This window comes from Aquarana catesbeiana, linkage group LG08 (assembly GCF_042186555.1).
Source record: "Aquarana catesbeiana isolate 2022-GZ linkage group LG08, ASM4218655v1, whole genome shotgun sequence".
NCBI classification, from domain to species: Eukaryota; Metazoa; Chordata; class Amphibia; order Anura; family Ranidae; genus Aquarana; species Aquarana catesbeiana.
Genome location: NC_133331.1, coordinates 276,127,362 through 276,147,940, shown reverse-complemented (window position 1 = coordinate 276,147,940; position 20,579 = coordinate 276,127,362). Strand labels below are relative to the sequence as shown.

At 44.7% G+C, this 20,579-nt stretch overlaps 1 protein-coding gene across 3 annotated transcripts in view; it reads right to left on the bottom strand.

Annotated features, from left to right (window-relative positions):
• Nucleotides 1–7,029: 7,029 nt before the first annotated feature.
• The window catches only part of LOC141106500 (uncharacterized), a 50,909-nt gene continuing 37,359 nt past the window's right edge, over nt 7,030–20,579 (bottom strand). For all 3 annotated transcript variants that reach the window (XM_073597310.1, XM_073597312.1, XM_073597313.1), the window contains exons 4-5: nt 14,964–15,077; nt 7,030–11,380 (exon numbers count right to left, since the gene is read on the bottom strand). In XM_073597310.1, coding sequence (XP_073453411.1) covers nt 7,947–11,380; nt 14,964–15,077 — 3,548 coding nt within the window. In that variant the 3' untranslated portion in view covers nt 7,030–7,946. The remainder of the gene's footprint in view (nt 11,381–14,963; nt 15,078–20,579) is intronic.

Below are 20,579 nucleotides of genomic sequence, written 5' to 3'. Positions count from 1 at the left end.
GAGCGATCTCAAGCAAGACACTTTCTTACCAATGAAAACAAAATAAGTGTAGCGCTAACATAAACAACCATAAATGTCTAACATGGAGACAGTATAGTCCAAGGGCTAGTAAACCTCTAGGTACAAATTAGACAGAAGTCCTCCATATTTGGGTGGCTCCTAATAAATGATGGTCCATAGAAATTACGTGACTTCATGTGTGGAACATATCAATAAGTGCGTAACATCTGAAGTGAAGAAAACACCACCACCGACAATGAGGAGGCTTACCGGATCAATTGGACCCAAAGAGACATACGCCTAGTTGGGTCAAAACAGGCTTAGGTGGTGGACAACTGTAGAAGATCCGGAGGAGTTGGAAGGATGGAGGTCCTGAGATGAACCATGGACCGGTGTGTCCCTCAGGGTGATGTCAGAAGACAGATGGCAGTAACAATAGGTGGAAAGGAAAAAGGAAAGGCCACATAGTGTAAATCCATAAAATAGGTAGCAAATTTATTAAAAACCAGGAAATACACTCACATGTAAATCTTTAAAATCAGCGCTGTGAACATATGGCGGTAGTGGGGTCCTACCCGACGCATTTCGTCCTCTTAGACGTCGTCTGGGGGGTCCCCCACTGCAACCAACAAGGTATATATAGAAAATATGACCACAATAATGAGAGTCCACTTCACACTATGCACAACCGGTGTCAATTATTACTTCCGGTATTGGGGCAAAATGGCCGCTAGGCGTGCGTTCCACGCCTCGCTATAGGGCCCATTATGAGCACCGGAAGTATACCTAATGAGGTCAATAGTGTGCTTTCTTACCAATGGCCGGTGGAAGAACAGGCAACAAATCACAGAGGATCCAGCCCTGGCAGGTTTATCGTTCTGGCAAAAGATTCAATTAACCCATTTTATTGGCTCCCTGCCCCCATCTGAGTTGTTTGGGAGGCAATTAACCCTCTTTGAACTGATGTGCTTGGAACACACTCCGCTGAGACATGCTATCTCCCTGACTTACCAATTATTACTTGCTCAACCCCAAGACTTCGGACCTCCTTACATATCCAAGTGGGAACGGGACCTAGGGGTGCAATTTACAGAGAAACAAATAGATTGGCTCTTTCTTTTCACTCATAAGACATCCATCTGCGCCAGACACGAAGAGGCGGGATACAAGCTACTAGCTCAGTGGTACTACACCCCGGAAAGAATACATCAGATGTTCCCCCAGAGTACAAGCTTGTAGGGAGGAGACTAGATCGCTGCTCCATGTCTTCTGGTCCTGTCGAACCCTCCATCCTTTCTGGATGGATGTACGTTGCATAGTGCAAAAATTCACAGATCGAGAGATACCAGAGACCCCTGAATTCTTCCTTCTTCACCACCGCCAGATTCCCACCAAAGTTTATAAGAAATCAATTATCCCTCTCCTGATTACGGGGACAAAGAGTTGCATCCCCCTGCTTTGGAAATGGGCGCAGCCCCCCTCGGTGGCCATGTGGTTGAGAAAGGTGTCAGAGATAAGGGCAATGGAAGACCTGGTGGCCACAGAGAAGGGCCTCATGGAGCAATTTTCAAAAAAATGGTTTTGGTGGCACGAATTTGTATACTCTGAGGAATACAATGAGCTTATGATCTAATCTCCCACGATATGTCGACCTTGCGTGTTCCCCCAATGGGGATGACAAGACTGGACGGAGATACGTGCATCTCCACTCCCCCTCCAGCTTTTTTTTTTTCTTCTTTTCTCTTCTCTTCCCTTTTTTGGCTCATCTGACCCCGGGATCAAAAGGATCCACGCTACCTTCCTTTTTATTTAAAATACGGTATTTGCCATTAAAAGAGTGGTTATGTGTAATACAGAGCCTCCCTATCCTTCTGCAAACTGCTTTTCTTATGCATAAAATGACTGTACTTTTGAGTGCCATTGGAAAGACTATTGTTATGTGTGTACGTTTCTTCCGGCATGTATCTGTATTTTCATATGACTACTTTTCAAAAATAAAATAAAGAATTTAAAAAAAAAGTTGCATCAAAGTATTGCAGGCACATTTTCAAAGTCGCTGATTTTCAAAGTCGCATAGATGGGAACGTTTGGCATTGGGCCTTGTTCACAACATACCTGCATAAGAATTGATGGAAAATGGTGCAGATTTGAACTGCATAGAATACTTTGGTCTTGCTCACATGCATTTTCCTAACGCAGGTTTCTGCAAGGACATAAAGAAAACAACTGATTTCTATGTGCCCTGTTAACACCACAATGTTGGTGTCATTTGAGTATTTTAGTCTGCAAAAAGATGCATACATGTTGCATGTTTCTGTGCAGAAAAAATATGCACATGATACCAATGTTTCCAATGTGCACTGACAGCAAGTACTGTCAATGTGCATTGATACCTGGTGCCTCCACTATAGTTTTAGCTCCTCTGAACCTGTGAGGGTGGTGCCAAGAGGAGTGCTGACAGTGGGAGCACATGGCTGCAGGAGGTGAGATCCTGTGTATGGTAGCGACTGAATGCAGACTGCAGAAGGGGGGAGCAGAGTGCAGGGGTCTGTGGCTGGATGAGACTGAATGAAGCAGGAGGTGAGATCATAATAGCATTATGTACAATTATGGCATAACATAAAGCTATCATAATCTTACCTCCTGCTACAGTACATTTAGCCTGATCCAGCTGTTTGCTCCCACTCTCTGCTCCCTCCCACTGCAGTCTGCATTCAGTGCTGTTATACACAGGATGTCACTTCCTGTTCTCTGCCCCCCCCTGCAGTCTGCATTCACCCCTTTTGTACACAGGATTTCAGCTCCCGATCCAGCCATGTGCTCCTTTTCTCTGCTATCCACAGTGTGCATCACTGCTACCATTCAGACAGAATCTCACCTTCTGATCTGGTGCTTCCTGCCTCCAGTCTTCATTCTCTACTCCCACGGCTCCCTGCTTCCATGGTCTCCATTCTTGGCTCCCTCAGCGCCATGCCTCTATTCTCAGCTCCCTTGGCTCCCCATCTCCATGGTCTCCATTCTGGGCTCCCACGGCTCCCTGTCTTCATGCCTCCATTCTCGGCTCCCTGTCTTCATGCCTCCATTCTTGGCTCCCTGCCTCAATGCTCTGAATTCGGAACCCCTGCTCTCTGCATCGCTTCTGACTCCGCCCTCTGAGCCGGAACTACAGAGAGGGCATCAAGTATCAATGTGCGCTTACAGTACTCACTGTCCGCGCGCATTGGTAACACTGGAAACAACATTGGGCAGATAGACATCCGCCACAATGTTGAATCACGGCGAAACCCCTGGGGACTTCTCACAGAACCCTAGTTGAGAAACACTGTCCTAGATTGTAAATTTCATGGCAAGTACAAATTGTGGGTTGCTTAGAGACTGCCCTGACCTCTCCTCTACTTTCTTTACCCTAGTCTTCCCCTCAATATTGACTCTCTAACTACCCTCTCAATCTGTATACCCTTTATGTGAGTGTCGGACAACTTAAAAAGACTCAGTTCTGCTCCTATAAAGGCCAAATGACCACCGCTCTAGGAAACCCGGCTTTTCCCCAGGAAAAGTGATGAGGGGGAGCCCTTCCACTATCTCCATGGCATTGTGAGTTGACCAACTGGCGCCTCGCACTAAATTTAAAGGAAAGACAAAAACGGAACATTCCATAGCTCAACTCACCAACCAGTCTGCCAACTGAGCAAATTAACCTGTCCAACAGTCTGTGTTAAAAACAGGGGTTTTTAATGCAGACTGTTGGACAGGTTAATTTGGTCAGTTGGCAGACTGGTTGGTGAGTTGAGCTATAGAATGTTCTGTTTTTGTCTTTCATGTGATAGCCCTTCCATGTGCTCCTTGCTGTGAAGGCCAGCTATAGGTGGGGGCAGGGGCCATATGTTTGTTACTGGTGTATATTTGGTCCGGGGACACGCTGTACACCTTTGCTGCCATTGTGCTCTTGCTGGGTGTCTAGTGTGCTCCTGTTCCTTTAAGGGGGATTGGGCTGCCTCCAGGCCCACCTGCCCCTCATCTATCCATTTAATGCATGTGCTTCCATTGTGGAGACGCTTATAAATTCAGTAGCTTTAGGACTGCAAGCATACACAGGGTGCCGTGAAGAGGCCTTGCAGCTTATGCATGCGTTTGCAAATGCATGCTAACTAAACCCCTGTTTTTAACGCAGACTGTTGGACTGGTTAATTTGGTCAGTTGGCAGACTGGTTGGTGAGTTGAGCTATGGAATGTTCTGTTTTTGTCTTTCATGTGATAGCCCTTCCATGTGCTCCTTGCTGTGAAGGCCAGTTATAGGTGGGGGCAGGGGCCATTTGTTTGTTTCTCACTAAATTTAGTTGTAGACCAACCCCTTAACCATGCCCCTAGCTCCCTTACCTTCAGCTGAAAGACCAAGTCACCTCAACCAAATAGGAGTCATTCGTAGAGACTTCATGCCCTTTGAACCTCTCTGCCTTCAATCCCAGACCACTACACACCTTATCTTCCAACTCTATACCATTCTTTTGACACAGGAATACTCACACCTCCCCCTATTATATCTCAGCATGGGTATGGACTGTTGTTTCACCACCAAGGATATTCAAAAAAATTTGCTCTGATGCATTAACTCAGTATTGCAGTTAGGGTTAAGGAAAAAAATTAGGATTCTGACACGCTGGTTTTTCCCCCTTATAAAAAATATTAGCCTCAGTGTTGGATAGCTGCTGGCGTTGCATGAATGAGAATGGTACTATGCTACAAACCTGGTGGTCCTGCTCTTTGATCTCACCCCTTCTGAATGCTAATCTCTACAATTCATGAACAGGTGAGAAGCCTTTGCATCTGATGAATTCCAGAAATTGCCCACCTCTCCATGCCCCTTGCATCAATTTCAAGCGCCAAGAAAAGCCTTCTTAGTTTCTTCCTTATAGCTGCCAGAACAGTGATACCCAGATATTGGAGATCTAACCTTCGTCCTTCTATCAAGGAATGGGTCACTGAAATCACTCATCTGCAATGAATATAGGAACTGACAGACCAACTTTGACCAAAATGTATCTATTTGGAGTATCTGAATCAATTATATGATCTCCAAATGTTTTACAAGCCTTTTGCAATGTTGCTGACTATTATCCATGGGACTGAGCTTGGGGGCTTCCCCTCTCATTGGCTATCTCACCTCCACTCTTTCCTATCCCTCTCTGCTCTATTTGCCCAGAAGTCTTTTATCTGCTCTGTTACTTTTCCCTGCTGGCAGTCGCTGCATTCTTACCAACCAGTAATGTCATCTACATGGATGGGAATCCCCAGCCACGTAAGTAATTGGATGGGGAAAGGAGTCTTACATCAGTGCCTAAACATGGCCATATTTAGGCAATGATGTCACCACTATCCCTGCCTCTTTCTTTATATAGCCTTTGACAGCTTGGGGAGCTGTCACTCAGCTGGTGTCACCATTAAGGACGGGTCGTGGGCAGTAGGTTGTCTGGGTTTTTTTTCGGCAGGGAGGTAGCGGCAGGCATCGTAGTTGATAATGGAATTACAACCAGGGACATATTTTGGGGATATTTATTTTTTTAATAAAGGACTTGTTAAACATTTGAGTGTCTTTATTTCTAGACTACAACCCTTTTTTTCTGAACGAGTTAGGGGTACTATGTATCCCGTACTTTTCCACATGGTGGGCAATATTTGGGGGCCAAGATTCAGATAAACTAACCAACCACAGACCCCCACAGCCACCGGACAAGGATTGTGGGAAAGAGGCCCCTTGTCCTCATCAACATGGCAAGGCAACCTCCCCATGTTGAGGACTTGTGTGGTTCGGGAGGGCATATGGCGAAGGCTGCATTCTCAGATTCAGGGTCTGGTATAGATTTTTAGGGGGCTTCATGCATTTTTTGAGCGTGAGGTATTCCCTTAAAACCCACACAAGCTAAAAAGAATCTGGTATACATTTTTGAGGGGACTCTATGGATTTTTTTCCATTCTTGCCGAAAGAAAAAAAGAGGGTGCACCAGCCTAGTGCATTATCCAACAGATTTAATAAAATTAGGACAAAACCAAACAGATGTCTACTCACAAACATAGACATCAAACTCACTCTGCAAGCCACATGAATGGCCGATCTCTCACACAATGCTTAGACTACCCGGCCAAGGAAGGGGGTCCTAAATAGGACCCAGATGGCTGACACGTTTCAAAGGACACGTTTCTTCAGAGCCTAGGCTCCATGGCCAGGTAGTCCAAGCATTGTGTGAGAGATCAGCCATTCATGTGGCTTGCAGAGCGAGTTTGACGCCTATGTTCGTGAGTAGACATCTTTATGGTTTGATCTTAATTTTATAAAATTACATTCATTGCCAGGTTCCTAGTACACAGCATGCAAAGAGTTGGCATAGACACCTGTCAACATCATTTGCTGGCAATTTAAGACTTTTTTCCTTTGCAAGTGTCAGTGCTAAAAAAAATCACTTTCTGGATGTGTGGTATTTAAACAAAAAAAATAAAAAAAAATGCATTGATACATGTTCCTCAGCACAGTGCCCACTCCCATGCTATTTTTGACACCCCCCTTGCATGGTAGCCCAAAAACGGGCATTTTTAATTTGACAGATTTGGCTCCCATTGACCTAAATGAGGTGGAATTTCAGCAAACCCCTGCTGAACCATATATAACAGTGATGGCGAACCTTGGCACACCAGATGTTTTGGAACTACATTTCCCATGATGCTCATGCACTCTGCAGTGTAGTTGAGCATCATGGGAAATGTAGTTCCAAAACATCTGGGGTGCCAAGGTTTGCCATCACTGCCCTATAATATAGAAAATCTTCACTTTTTGTGTTCAGGTACAGTTAAATTAAAGGAATGCTAGTTGCTTGGTTGGCATGTAGATGCCATCTTAAATTCCTTCTGAGCCACTGACCCAGAATATTTTCAGACTGAGAAAAGCAACCTTGTTCTTTGTAGTTCCCTCATGACAGATGCCCTTCAAGAGACAGTACCTGTGGCAACATTTGTAATGAAGGCAAATTAACCATGATGTAGTGTTGGAAGATTAGGAGTTTATTTGCAAATAACACATTTCCAGAACACTCAAAATTGAATAACCAGGTTACAGGAAAAGAACTGTGATATACTAATAATATTTTTCCTCTCTTCTACTACAAAAGGTTACATATGCCGCATCAGAGCTGGACCCATCCCAGAAGCCAGGTTGCCAGCTTTACTAAAAAAAAATAATACCGATGGCACCTTGGCATGGCTTCCACTATGGTTAATGGATGCACATCTAACTTGGATATTTAAAGTGTCAGTCCACCCAAAATTGATATTTAAGAAATGAGTGGATGGTGATAAATTACACTGACGTTTCTCAGTATATATAGTGATAAGGAACTTGATGTACACCAGAAAATCTCAACTCCACCCACCAGTAGTTTCACTCATGCTGCAAGTGCTTTTCATTTGATATACAGTACAGAGAATGAAGCAGGAGAAGTGAGACTTGAGCCTATGGAGGAGTGAGCATTGCAGACGTTGGCCTGTCTTGGGAGTATCAGCCAGTTTAAACCGATCCTGGTTGAGAATCTTTACCCAAGCTGCCTCAGCCAGGGAGCACCAGCCAGAGTTGTGAAGGGACCTACAAACATTCCCCAATCGAATTATCAATAGCTGTAGGTATTTTAAAACTCTCTCGCTATAACTGTGGCAAGTAAGAAGAGCCAAAAATTCAAAAACGTATTTCCACAAAAGGTTAACTGGAAACTCAAACTACTGACATCTAGCCAACACTGAAATATCAATAGTGGGTGGACTGGCCAATCGAACAATCGTAACATTTCCTGTATTTGGCCTACTGGTTTCTAAACTTCCAGCAACACATCCACCCCTGGATGCGACAATTGCTACGGTGACAGTATACATACAATGAAGGCTAAAGATGCATCTACATGCAGTAATCAGGTACATGCAAGGGGCTTCCCATCTATATGGACCTTCTTGTGGGCCACATAACTGTCTTTCTGGGTAAAGCACTTCCCACATTCTGAACAAACAAATGGTTTTTCATCCACATGGAGCTTCTGGTGTGCCATATAGGCAGCTTTCTGAGTAAAGCACCTCCCGCATTCAGCGCATTTGAAGGGCTTCACGTCCGCATGGATCAGCTGATGCCTAACGAGGTAGACTTTGGCGCTGAAACATTTACCACACTCCGAACAGCCAAAAGGTTTCTCTCCCGTGTGAATTCTTTGATGGACCACGCAACTGGCCTTCTGAGTGAAGCACTTGCCACAATGGTTGCAAACAAATGGTTTTTCACCGGTATGGACCCGTTGGTGAGCCACAAAAGAAGCCTTCTGAGTGAAGCATTTACCACACTCTGAACATTTAAAAGGTTTCTCATCTGTGTGAATTCTGTAGTGTGCATTGTAGCTGGCCTTCTGTGTGAAGCATTTGCCACACTCAGAACATTTGTAGGGCTTGATATCAGTGTGAATCAACTGATGCCGCACCAGGTAGACCTTGGAGCTAAACCGCTTGCCACACTGGCAACACTCAAAAGGCTTTTCACCAGTATGAATTCGTTGGTGAACAATGCAGCTGGCCTTCTGGGTAAAGCATTTTCCGCAGTGTGTACACACAAAAGGCTTTTCCCCCGTGTGAATTCGCTGGTGTGCCACATAGCCAGCTTTCTGCGTAAAGCATTTGCCACACTCTGTGCACTCAAAGGGCTTCTGGCCTGTGTGGATAATCTGATGACGAACCAGGTAAATCTTGGAGGTGAAACATTTTCCACACTCTGGACAAAGAAACGGCTTCTGGTCAGTGTGGATGCGCCGGTGGACTATGAGGTTAGAGGCACTGGTGAAACATTTTCCACACTGGGAACACACAAAAGGCTTTTCCCCAGTATGGGTCCTCTGGTGGGACGCAAAGCTTGCTTTCTGAGTGAAACATTTCCCACACACCGAACAGGCATAAGGCTTTTCTCCAGTGTGAATCCGTTGGTGTATTATTCGGTTGGCAGCGTTGGTGAAACATTTGCCACAATCAGAACAGGGAAAGGGTTTTTCTCCTGTGTGAGTCCGTTGGTGTTCATCAAAGCTTTTCTTCAGTCGGAAACATTTTCCGCACACCGCACATTCAAAAGGTCGCTCACCTGTGTGAATTCTCTGGTGTACGACACAGCTAGCCTTCTGTGTAAACCTCTTGCCGCACTGCGTACACACAAATGGCTTCTCCCCTGTGTGAATGCGCTCGTGAGCCAAGTAGCTTGCTTTCTGTGAAAAGCATTTGCCACACTGCGTGCACACAAAAGGCTTCTCACCAGTGTGAACCCGCTGGTGTGTGATAAAGCTAGCCTTCTGGGAAAAGCATTTGCCACACTCAGTGCACTCAAAGGGCTTCTCTCCTGTATGTATCCTATGGTGGGCCAGATAATTAGCCTTCTGGGCAAAGCCCCGTCCACATTCATGACACTTAAAAGGTTTGTCGTCTGTGTGAATCCTTTGATGGGCCAAGTATCCTCCTTTCTGGGTGAAGCACTTGCCGCACTGCCCGCATTGAAACGGCTTTTCCCCACGATGAATGAGTTGGTGCCTCACCAGGTAGATCTTTGAGCTAAAACACTTGCCACACTCGGCACAGCCATAGGGTTTTTCTCCGGTGTGAATCCTCTGGTGGACAATGCAACTTGCTTTCTGGGCAAATTGCTTGCCACACTGTGAGCAGACAAAGGGCTTTTCCCCCGTGTGAATTCTCTGGTGGACAATACAGCTGGCTTTCTGAGCAAAACACTTCCCACAATGGGAGCAGACATAGGGTTTTTCCCCTGTGTGAATCCGCTCATGAGCCAGGTAGCTGGCTTTCTGCGTAAAACATTTTCCGCACAGTGTACACATATAGGGTTTTTCCCCTGTGTGGATTCGCTGATGTGTGAGGTAACTGGCTTTCTGGGTAAAACACTTTCCACACAAAGTACACAAGAAAGGCTTTTCACCGGTGTGGATCCGTTGGTGAGCCAGGAAGCTAGCCTTCTGCGCGAAACATTTACCGCACTCCTCACACTTGAAGGGTTTCTCATCATTGTGTATCCTCTGGTGCGCATTAAAGCTAGCCTTCTGCGTGAAGCATTTTCCACAATCAAAACAAGCAAAGGGTCGTTCGCCGGTGTGGACCACTCTGTGTCTCACCAGGTAGATCTTCGAGCTAAAGCATTTGCCACAATCCGGACACTCAAAAGGTTTTTCACCTGTGTGAATTCGTTGGTGCACAATGCAGCTGGCCTTTTGAGAAAAAGGTTTGCCGCAGTGGGTGCAGACAAAGGGTTTTTCACCCGTGTGAATACGCTGGTGGGCCAGGTAGCTAGCTTTCTGTGTGAAGCACCTGCCGCAGTGGGAACAGGCAAAGGGCTTTTCACCCGTGTGAACCAGTCGGTGCCGAACCAAATAGACCTTAGAGCTGAAGCATTTCCCACACTCAAAGCAAACAAAAGGCTTCTCGCCTGTGTGTATTCTCTGGTGGACTATACAGCTAGCTTTTTGAGTAAAGCGTTTGCCACACTGGAAGCAAACAAAGGGTTTTTCCCCGGTGTGAATCCTCTGGTGGGAAAGGAAACTAGCTTTTTGGGAAAAGCATTTGCCGCACTGAGAACAGACAAAAGGTTTCTCGCCTGTGTGAATTCGCTGATGAACCACCAAGTTGCCTGTGCTGCTGAAGCATTTTCCACAATCCGAGCAAGGAAACGGCTTTTCGTTCTCATGGCTTCTTAAATGTCTGGTGAGATGGAGGCTCGTGATAAAGCACTTTCCACATTCGGAACAGACAAAGGGTTTCTGCTCTGTGTGAATTTTCCGGTGGACCACGAGGTCCGAGGCACTTGAAAAACATCGGTCACATTCGGCACAGGAAAACGTATTCTGCCCTTTGTGAAGTTTCTGATGTTTGATGAAACCTAACTTGGAGATAAAGACACTACCGCACACTGAGCAGACAAACTGTTTCTGTTTTTTGCGGATCTCCTCATCTTGGAAAAGGTCAGACTCGTAACTAAATGGATGCTCACCACCAAAACAGGACAAAAGGCTCTCGTGTTTGATAAAATTAGTGTTCACAGCAGACAAGTTCAAAGGTTTCTCTTCATGTATGGTTCTTTGGTTATAGTGAGATGATGAATATTCTGTCCAGGTATCGAGTCTTTGTGTTGAGACATGAAATGGGAAGATTCCATTCGGCTTCTCTAACTTTATTCGAAAGGGAGTGCCTGATGTCATACTTCTAGTAATCCTCGTGGTATAATAATCAGGGTGGACAAAACCATCTTCTGCAATCCAGTCTAGTGGGAGAACAGGCAAATCGCTAATATCTGAAAGGGTCATATTGAAGGCTTCATCTGTAAAAAAAAAAAAGTTACAAAGGGAAAGAGTGAAAAAGGCTGTCATTTATCACTTTCTCCAATTCCTAAAACAAACCTGTCACTTTAATAAAATTCCAAACTGAGTATTGTTAACAATTGCATAATGAATGTCACACCTCTGCCTCCATGTGACAACACGGGGGTCTGCTGATTTGCTGATTAGCCGAAGAGCTAAGAAGACACGTGGCACATGCTTCCCCATACTCAGAAGTACCAGGATTTTCACAGATCAGCAGTGAGGTTCAACTTGATTATAAAGATGTAGTCTAGAAGTTTAGTCTCTTGAGGGTCCCTTACACAGTGGGTGAGTTTGGGATCTTGTTAAAGTTACAGGTTTGCCCTAAACTTTTAATGTAAACAGGAACTTCTTTATTGAATTCCACAAAGCCTGTTAAGCTCCCCACAACTGAATTTCTTTTTACATATTACCTTGGCAGATCTAAAAGATTAAATCAGACCGTGCACTAAAAAGCAAGGTCTGATTTCAGGCATATTACATAGTGTTTTGTGCATTTCAAACAGTAGCATTAAAGTTGTGAACAAAAAAACACCTGTGGAAAAAAAAAAAGTTAGGAAATGTATTCACCTTATTGCTAGCACAGTGCAGGAGCAATATCTACCACAATTGTGAAACCTTAGTGTTCCCTGGTTTCAACTGGAAGAATCATGACTTCACCCTTGCCTAGGAACCATGGGTGGAAGACGGGGGTAAAGTTTGTTCTCTAAATTTTGTATTTTTTTTACACGTTTTAATTCAGCTATTTAAGATGGGGAGGGACACTATATAATAAGGGGACCTTTCTTTTGAGTGCAAGGTCAGCTTTAAATGAAACGCTGTGATCACTGATGATCTAAATAGCTGAAGGAAAGAGAAAACCTGAGCTGACCCCTGGTGACCACCTTCATATCGCTTTCTGCCTCCAGTTATTTAAAGAAATCTGCCAGCCCCATCACATGTTAGGGCCCATTCACACAGAGCGATTACTTGCATGTCCACCCTGGTTAAGTTCAGGGGGACACACCTGCATGCACACGGATGTCACATTGGGACACAGCGGCTGTGTCCGTGCACCTTCATGTCCCAATAGACATTTATGGGACTTCCGGGGTTCTGTCAAAAGAGCCAACCCGTCAAAATCCCCAACCACGTCACTTCCAGTGACTCTCCAGCAGCAGTAATTGCAGATTACGACAGAACACCGGCAGCGTATACACTACGGTACACAATATAATGAGTGGACATTGTTAGTCCACCCACTAGTAACCAACAACATGGCCACCTCCAAGGCAGCGACCACTTTTTTAACTCCTTAGCCGGTGTTCTGTCAAAACAGCGAACTCGTTGTGCACCGTAGTGTATACCCTGCCGGTGTTCTTAAAACAGACAAGTCATCGAAATCTGCAATTACTGCTGCTGGAGAGTCACCGGAAGTGAGGTCATTGGAGATTTTGATGAGTTGGCTCTTTTGACAGAACACCAGCACAGGGAAGAACACAACACCTGTGCATCCCTGGGCTGGCAGAACACATCCCTGCATGGGGCATTCAAGTAATAGCTTAGCAGCCCTTACATTTCAAAAGTGAAATTAAAGTGCAACTATCCTATCCCTCTTATCCTTTACAGCCAGGGAAGCTGCCATTTTAGCTTCTGTTTAATCTGCAGTTGCCATGGTGCTGTACATGTGATCGGTTATGACACCAACCATTTGATACCTTGACAGTTTGGTTGAGAGCACAAGCAAATGTGACAGCTCTCAATTGCAGCATGTCTTGAATTTAAAGCGGAGTTCCACCCAAAAGTGGAACTTCCGCTAATTTGCTTCTTCCTTCCTATTTTTGACAGGTCCCCTTCCCCACTTCCGGGACACCGGGCCATGGGCCGGTCTCCCGGAAGTTTGGCCCCCTCCTCCTTCCTCCGGGCCAATCAGAAAGTGCAGCGCGCTTCACGCAAGTGCAGTAGGGAACCAGGCGTGAAGCCGAAAGGCCTCACTGCTGGGTTCCCTTACCTGGAATGGCGGCGGCTGCACCCAACAGTCGATCTGAAGATCGACTGGGGTGCCGATATCGTGGGCTCCCTGGACAGGTAAGTGCCCATATAGTAAAAGTCAGCAACTACAGTATTTGGGCGGAACTATGCTTTAAAGCAAAACTAAACCCATCAATTTAACTGCTTCCCAAAACAGTAACATTCAAGGCAATACCATGAATGATAACTATCATAATTGCTTACACTCTTAACCAACCTGTCAAGCCATCAAATCTCTTGTGTCATAACTGATCACATTTACAACACCATGGCAACTGCAAATCAAACAGAGGCTAAGATGGCAACTTCCTTGACTTAACCCCTTTCACACTGAAGGTGTTTTTCAGGCGCTAAAGGGCAAAAAATAGTGCCTGAAAAGCGCTTGAAAAACGCCTCCCCTGCAGCCCCAGTGTGAAAGCCTGAGTGCTTTCACACTGGAGTGGTGCACTTGCAGGATGTTAGAAAAAGTCCTGCAAGCAGCATCTTTGGAGGAGCGGTGTATACACCGCTCCTCCACCGGCCCTGTCTATTGAAATGAATAGGCACCACTGCGCTTCGGCAGCAGAGCAACACAGGTACATTTAACCCATTCTTCGGCCGCTAAAACGTCAGTTAAGCGCTGCTAAAACTAGCGGCGCTTTACCGCTAACGCGGCCAGCTGGCAGTGTGAAAGGGCTCTTGGGCCCCTTTCACATGGGGCCCAAGAGCCCGTTTTGACGGACTCCGCTTGCTCAGCAGGGATCGCTCCGTTGAACCTCGCTGAGGCAGCGGATGACAGGTCCGTCTCTGCTCACTGTGCAAGGACGGACCTGTCAGAGCCCCGCTCTCCTCTATGGGGGACCAGAAGAAAATGGACCACCTGTCCGTTTTCATCTGATCTGATCGACGGAGGGGAAATAGGGTTTCCATCCGTCTGGATTTAGCGGATCGGAGCAGATCTTATGTCATCGGACATGTCACCGCTGACATCCGTCACTCCATAGAGGTGCATGGAGCGTCCGTTCAGTTCCGCCTGAAAAACTGACAGACGGACCTAAACGTTCTGCTTGTGTGAAAGAGCCCTTAAGGATAGGAGGGTTTAGGTCCGCTTTAACTGTTTTGGGAAACAGTTAAAGCAGAATTAAACCCATCTATTTAACAGTTTCCAAAAAACAGTTGCATTCCTAAAACATGCCAGGAATGTAACAGTCACATTGGTTGTGCTCTCAACCAAACTATCAAACCATCAATTGGCTGGTGTTATAACTGATCACATGTGCAGCATCATGGCAGTTGCAGATCAAACAGAGGCCAAGATGGCAGCTTCCATGGCTGAAAACGATAGAAGGGTTTAGTTCCTCTTTAAATCAATGGGTTTAGCTGTGCTTTATTTCTTCACCCCAGGAAAACAAAGACAGGTGTCTACTTTCCCCATTCTCCTCCACAATATCAATTATACAACTACATAGCTGTACTTTAAGTTACTTTTAACAAGAGAGAAATGTTCTACCACTAAACAGATAGGAGATGGATTTTCCATGCCAAGTGACTGACCTGTATTATAACTCTCCAGAATCATCTCCTTCTCAGACTGCCACATCTCATTCAAGTATGGCTCCTCTCCCCGCTCAATCATTGATACGACAGAAGGCTTTACACTGTCCCATCCTTACAGATACAAACAGAACAGATCAATGTTTTATATGAAGAAAATACTCAGTGTACAGTATCTCACAAAAGTGAGTACACCCCTCACATTTTTGTAAATATTCTATTATATCGTTTCATGTGACAACACTGAAGAAATTACACTTTGCTACAATGTAAAGTAGTGAGTGTACAGCTTGTATAACAGTGTAAATTTGCTGTCCCCTCAAAATAACTCAACACACAGCCATTAATGTCTAAACAGCTGGCAACATAAGTGAGTACACCCCTAAGTGAAAATGTCCAAATTGGGCCCAATTAGCCATTTTCCCTCCCCGTTGTCATGTGACTCGTTAGTGTTACAAGGTCTTAGGTGTGAATGGGGAGCAGGTGTGTTAAATTTGGTGTTATCGCTCTCACTCTCTCATACTGGTCACTGGAAGTTCAACATGGTATCTCATGGCAAAGAACCATACAGCGGTTTAACAGGACAGGTTCCACTCAGAACAGGCCTCGCCAGGGTCGACCAAAGAAGTTGAGTGCACATGCTCAATGTTATATCCAGAGGTTGTCTTTGGGAAATAGATGTACGAGTACTGCCAGCATTGCTGCAGAGGTTGAAGGGGTGGGGGGTCAGCCTGTCAGTGCTCAGACCATACGCCGCACACTGCATCAAATTGGTCTGCATGGCTGTCATTCCAGAAGGAAGCCTCTTCTAAAGATGATGCACAAGAAAGCTGCAAACAGTTTGCTGAAGACAAGCAGACTAAGGATATGGATTAATGGAACCATATCCTGAGGTCTGATGAGACCAAGATAAACTTATTTGGTTCAGATGGTGTAAAGCATGTGTGGTGACAACCAGGTGAAGAGTACAAAGACAAGTGTGTCTTGCCTACAATCAAGCATGGTGGGGGGAGTGTCATGGTCTGGGGCTGCATGAGTGCTTCCGGCACTGGGGAGCTACAGTTCATTGAGGGAACCATGAATGCCAACATGTACTGTGACATACTGAAGCAGAGCATGATTCCCTCTCTTCAGAGACTGGGCCGCAGTGCAGTATTCCAACATAACTACCCCAAACACACCTCCAAGACGACCACTGCCTTGTTAAAGAAGCTGAGGGTAAAGTTGATGGACTGGCCAAGCATGTCTCCAGAGCTAAACCCTATTGAGCATCTGTGGGGCATCCTTAAATGGAAGGTAGAGGAGCGCAAGGTCTCCAACATCCACCAGCTCCGTGATGTCATCATGGAGGAGTGGAAGAGGACACCAGTGGCAACCTGTGAAGCTCTGGTGAGCTCCATGCCCAAGAGGGTTAAGGCAGTGCTGGAAAATAATGGCGGCCACACAATTGACACTTTGGGCCCAATTTGGACATTTTCACTTAGGGATGTACTGACTTTTGTTGCCAGCGGTTTAGACATTAATGGCTGTGTGTTGAGTTATTTTGAGGGCACAACAAATTTACACTGTTATACAAGCTGTACACTCACTACTTTACATTGTAGCAAAGTGTCATTTCTTCGGTGTTGTCACATGAAAAGATATAATAAAATATTTACAAAAATGTGAGGGGTGTACTCACTTTTGTGAGATACTGTATAATTGATGCACATCTAGCTGCACCTGTCATAAAAAAAATCTACAATTACATTTGCAAAAACGTTTTTTGTCATATGTGTATATTTTACCACAACTTAGTTATTATAAACTGCAAATATAAAAGGCTGATGACACACGGTTGTTCTGCTGCTAGAGACAAATCGCCAACAGCAGGATCGCTAAAAAGGCTTCCCCTATTTTTGCTCTCTGATTGTCATTTTTTACTGTAGCAAAATGTTTTACACGAAGCTGTATATTTAGAGGCAGCTCTATTGTGAGTCCAGTAAATCTTAATTGTACATGACAGACAGCCCCCCGCCCAAAAAAAACCAATGTGTTTTGGGGCCCTAACACCGCCCCCCCCCCTTCCTTTCAAGGCTTAGATTCTGAGAGTAACTAGGGAGATTACTGGACAGCAGATTGTGCTCATTCATGACTAGTGCTTATTCTGGTCACCGGTCAGACAGCTTTTTTTCGTTTTCTAATCTCCCAATCTACTGTAAGTACCTAAGCCAGCTTTTCTTAACCTTAAAAGAATTTTGAGGTCTCGAGGGACCCTTACTAAATCCAATTTATCAGGGGTCAAATGGGAAAATGCCCCTTACATTGGTGGTCAGGAGAAATGCAACGCTTACAATGGTTAGGATAGGTTCTGGGACATGTTACTGATGTTTCCACGGATGGGATAGGTTCTGGGACACATATTACTGTAGTGGGATAGGTTTGAGACACATATTGCATTGCATCTACTGTAAGAGCGGCAAGAATGTGCAATTCCCTCACACAGGTGGTGGTTTCAGCGGGGGGCATCGATAGTTTCAAAAAAACTATTAGATAAGCACCTGAATGACCACAACATACAGGGATACATAATGTAATACTGACATAAAATCATACACATAGGTTGGAGTTGATGGACTTGTGTCTTTTTTCAACCTCACCTACTATGTAACTATATTATTTGAGGGGTAAAGGTTCTGGGGTACAGTATATAAATCTGGGGTGGGATAGATTCTGGGACATACGTATATTACTGTAGTGGGATAGGTATGAGACATGTATTACTTGAAGGGTAAGCCACCTTTCACACTACAGCGCCGCTAAAACAGTGCTTAACCTTTCATCCCAGAGGAACCCCTAAAATAATTTTGAGGTCTCAGGGGACCCTTACTAAATCCAAATCCAAGACCCATCAGGGGTCAAATGGGAAAATGCCCCTTACATTGGTGGTCAGGAGAAATGTAACCCTTACAATGGTGCTAAGATACTGTAGGTACCCTTAAAGAGAGCTTTAAAAAAAAAAAACATTAGTGTCATGCGTCTGGTTCTGCCTAGCGGCGTTGACCCTGGAACGATGCAGGCGCCCTCAAATGGGAGGTCAATCAGCTACAGGTCAAAGAACCCATAGCCACCTCTTGAGGAACCTTATGGTTCAATGGAACCCTGGTTGAGAAAGCTGAACTCCAGTTTTTGATATACTTTGCATAGTTTGTTTGGGCCAAACTGGCCCAAATGAACTATGTCCCTCACTAACATGTGAGGCCACTGTATGTGCTCTATAAACTGTATGTAGCTGGAGCTACATACAGCATACCGCACTGTGTTCCAGATGCGTGCCAAGACCTTCCCGTCTCATACCTGAAAGACAGTAGAGTCTATCTGATCGGTGCTCAGCCATTCAGAGAAAGATGTATTCTTACAATGAATACAAATCTATCTCTGATTGGCTGAGTCAGAGGTTGTGACATCATCAGCCCACCTCTCTGACTCAGCCAATCTGAATTTGTGTTCATTGCTAGAATACATTGCTTTCTCTGAATTGCTGAGCGGTGATCAGATAGACTCTACTGTGTTCTGGGTATGAGACAGGAAGCCTCAGCTACATACAGTTTGTACAGCTCATCAAAAAGCCTCACGTTAGTGAGGGACATTGTTCTTTTGGGCCAAGCTGGATAAAGTATATCAAAAGCTGGAGTTCAGCTTAAAGAAGGAGTACTGAGCCTCTAAAATGGGATGGATTTTTTGTGACGCTCGGTTGTGTGCAATAAATATTTACTGCACTCGTATTATATCTTTGGCTCTCTTATCCATTCCACATACTTTAGGCTTTCGCCACTATCTGAGGCTCTGTTAGAACCCCAATCAGATTTTTAAGTTTGTCTGTGTCGTAGAATGTGTTGTAGAATTTCCTTGACTTCCGGTCTAGTAAAACTGTTGTCAGTGGGACAGAAAGTAAAAGTAAGTCTTTCTAAAAAAAAACAACAGTAATTGTAATCCTTCCCCAATCTATCCAAAACTAGACAAAAAACATTTTTTGGCTGGACATAATTAATTAATTCCATTTTATTGCACCAGAAAAAAAAAGGACGTAAGAAAGGACATTTTATTAAGAAGCACGCTGATGCCCACATGACCAGTTCTATCATTTGATTCTCTGTCTCTTGTAACTGCTGAAGGTTGGCAGTTGATGGTAACCATACTACACTGAATAATTCTGCTGTGAACAAAACATTCAAGAGAATCTAATAGCAGAGCTAGTTCTTATTCCCCCGTACACACAGTCGGATTTTCCGATGGAAAATGTCCGATCGGAGTGTGTTGTCGGAAATTCCGACCGTGTGTAGGCTCCATCGGACATTTTCCATCGGATTTTCCGACACACAAAGTTTGAGAGCAGGAGATAAAATTTTCCGACAACAAAATCCGTTGTCAGAAATTCCGATCGTGTGTACACAAATCCGGCGGACAAAGTGCCACGCATGCTCAGAATAAATAAAGAGATGAAAGCTATTGGCCACTGCCCCGTTTATAGTCCCGACGTACGTGTTTTACGTCACCGCATTCAGAATGATCGGATTTTCCGACAACTTTGTGTGACCGTGTGTATGCAAGACAAGTTTGAGCCAACATCCGTCGGAAAAAATCCTAGGATTTTGTTGTCGGAATGTCCGAACAAAGTCCGACCGTGTGTACGGGGCATTATACTTATATTCATATAAGAGTTTGCATGTTCTAACTGTGCCTGCATGGGTTTCCTTCGGGTACTCCGGTTTTCTCCCACAGTCTACAGACATGCTGGTAGGTTAATCAGATCCTGTCTAAATTGGCCCTAGTATATATATGAATGTGTGTTAGGGACCTTAGGTTGTAAGCTCCTTGAGGGTAGGGACTGATGTGAATGTACAATGTATATGTAAAGTGCTGCGTAAATTGACAGCGCTATATTAGTACCTGAAATAAATAAATATAACTGGTATGGGATAGGTTCTGGGACACATAATACTCGGGTGGGAAAGATTCTGTGGCACAAATTTCTGTGGTGGAACAAATCGCCCTCTGGAATATCTGGTCTGTAAGCTTACCTCTGCCCATGACCTTTTCATCTCCAACTCCTTCAACCTAACTGCTGTTTGTGAAATCTGGTTCAGGAATCCTATTCTGTGTCTCCAGGTGCTCTCTACCATAATGGGCTCTACTGGAATGACTTACTCAGACCCAGTAGATGAAAAGGAGGTGGAGTGCCTTCTCCCCACAAAACAGTTTTCAAGTTTTTCCTACATCTCCATCTCTTTCCCTCTCCTCTTTTTAAGATCAAGGTATTCATCTTTTTTCTCCAGTTTATTTGAAAATCGCTGTGCTTTATCGGCCTCCTGAACTGGTATCATGCTTCCTTGATTACTTATCTGCCTGGTTACCCTACTTTCTATTCTTTGAAACACCTACTATCATATTTGGTGACTTTAACATCCATATTAATTTTACCACCACAGCTACTTCTTGGCTTCTCAACCTAACCTCACCTTTTGTCCTAACACAATGGGCGGTGGGCGCACACTGCTATTTGCTCTGATAGCAAGAACCCTTGACCTTGCATAATCTCACCTCTGCTCTCCTTGCAACCTCTGCAAAACTTACTTT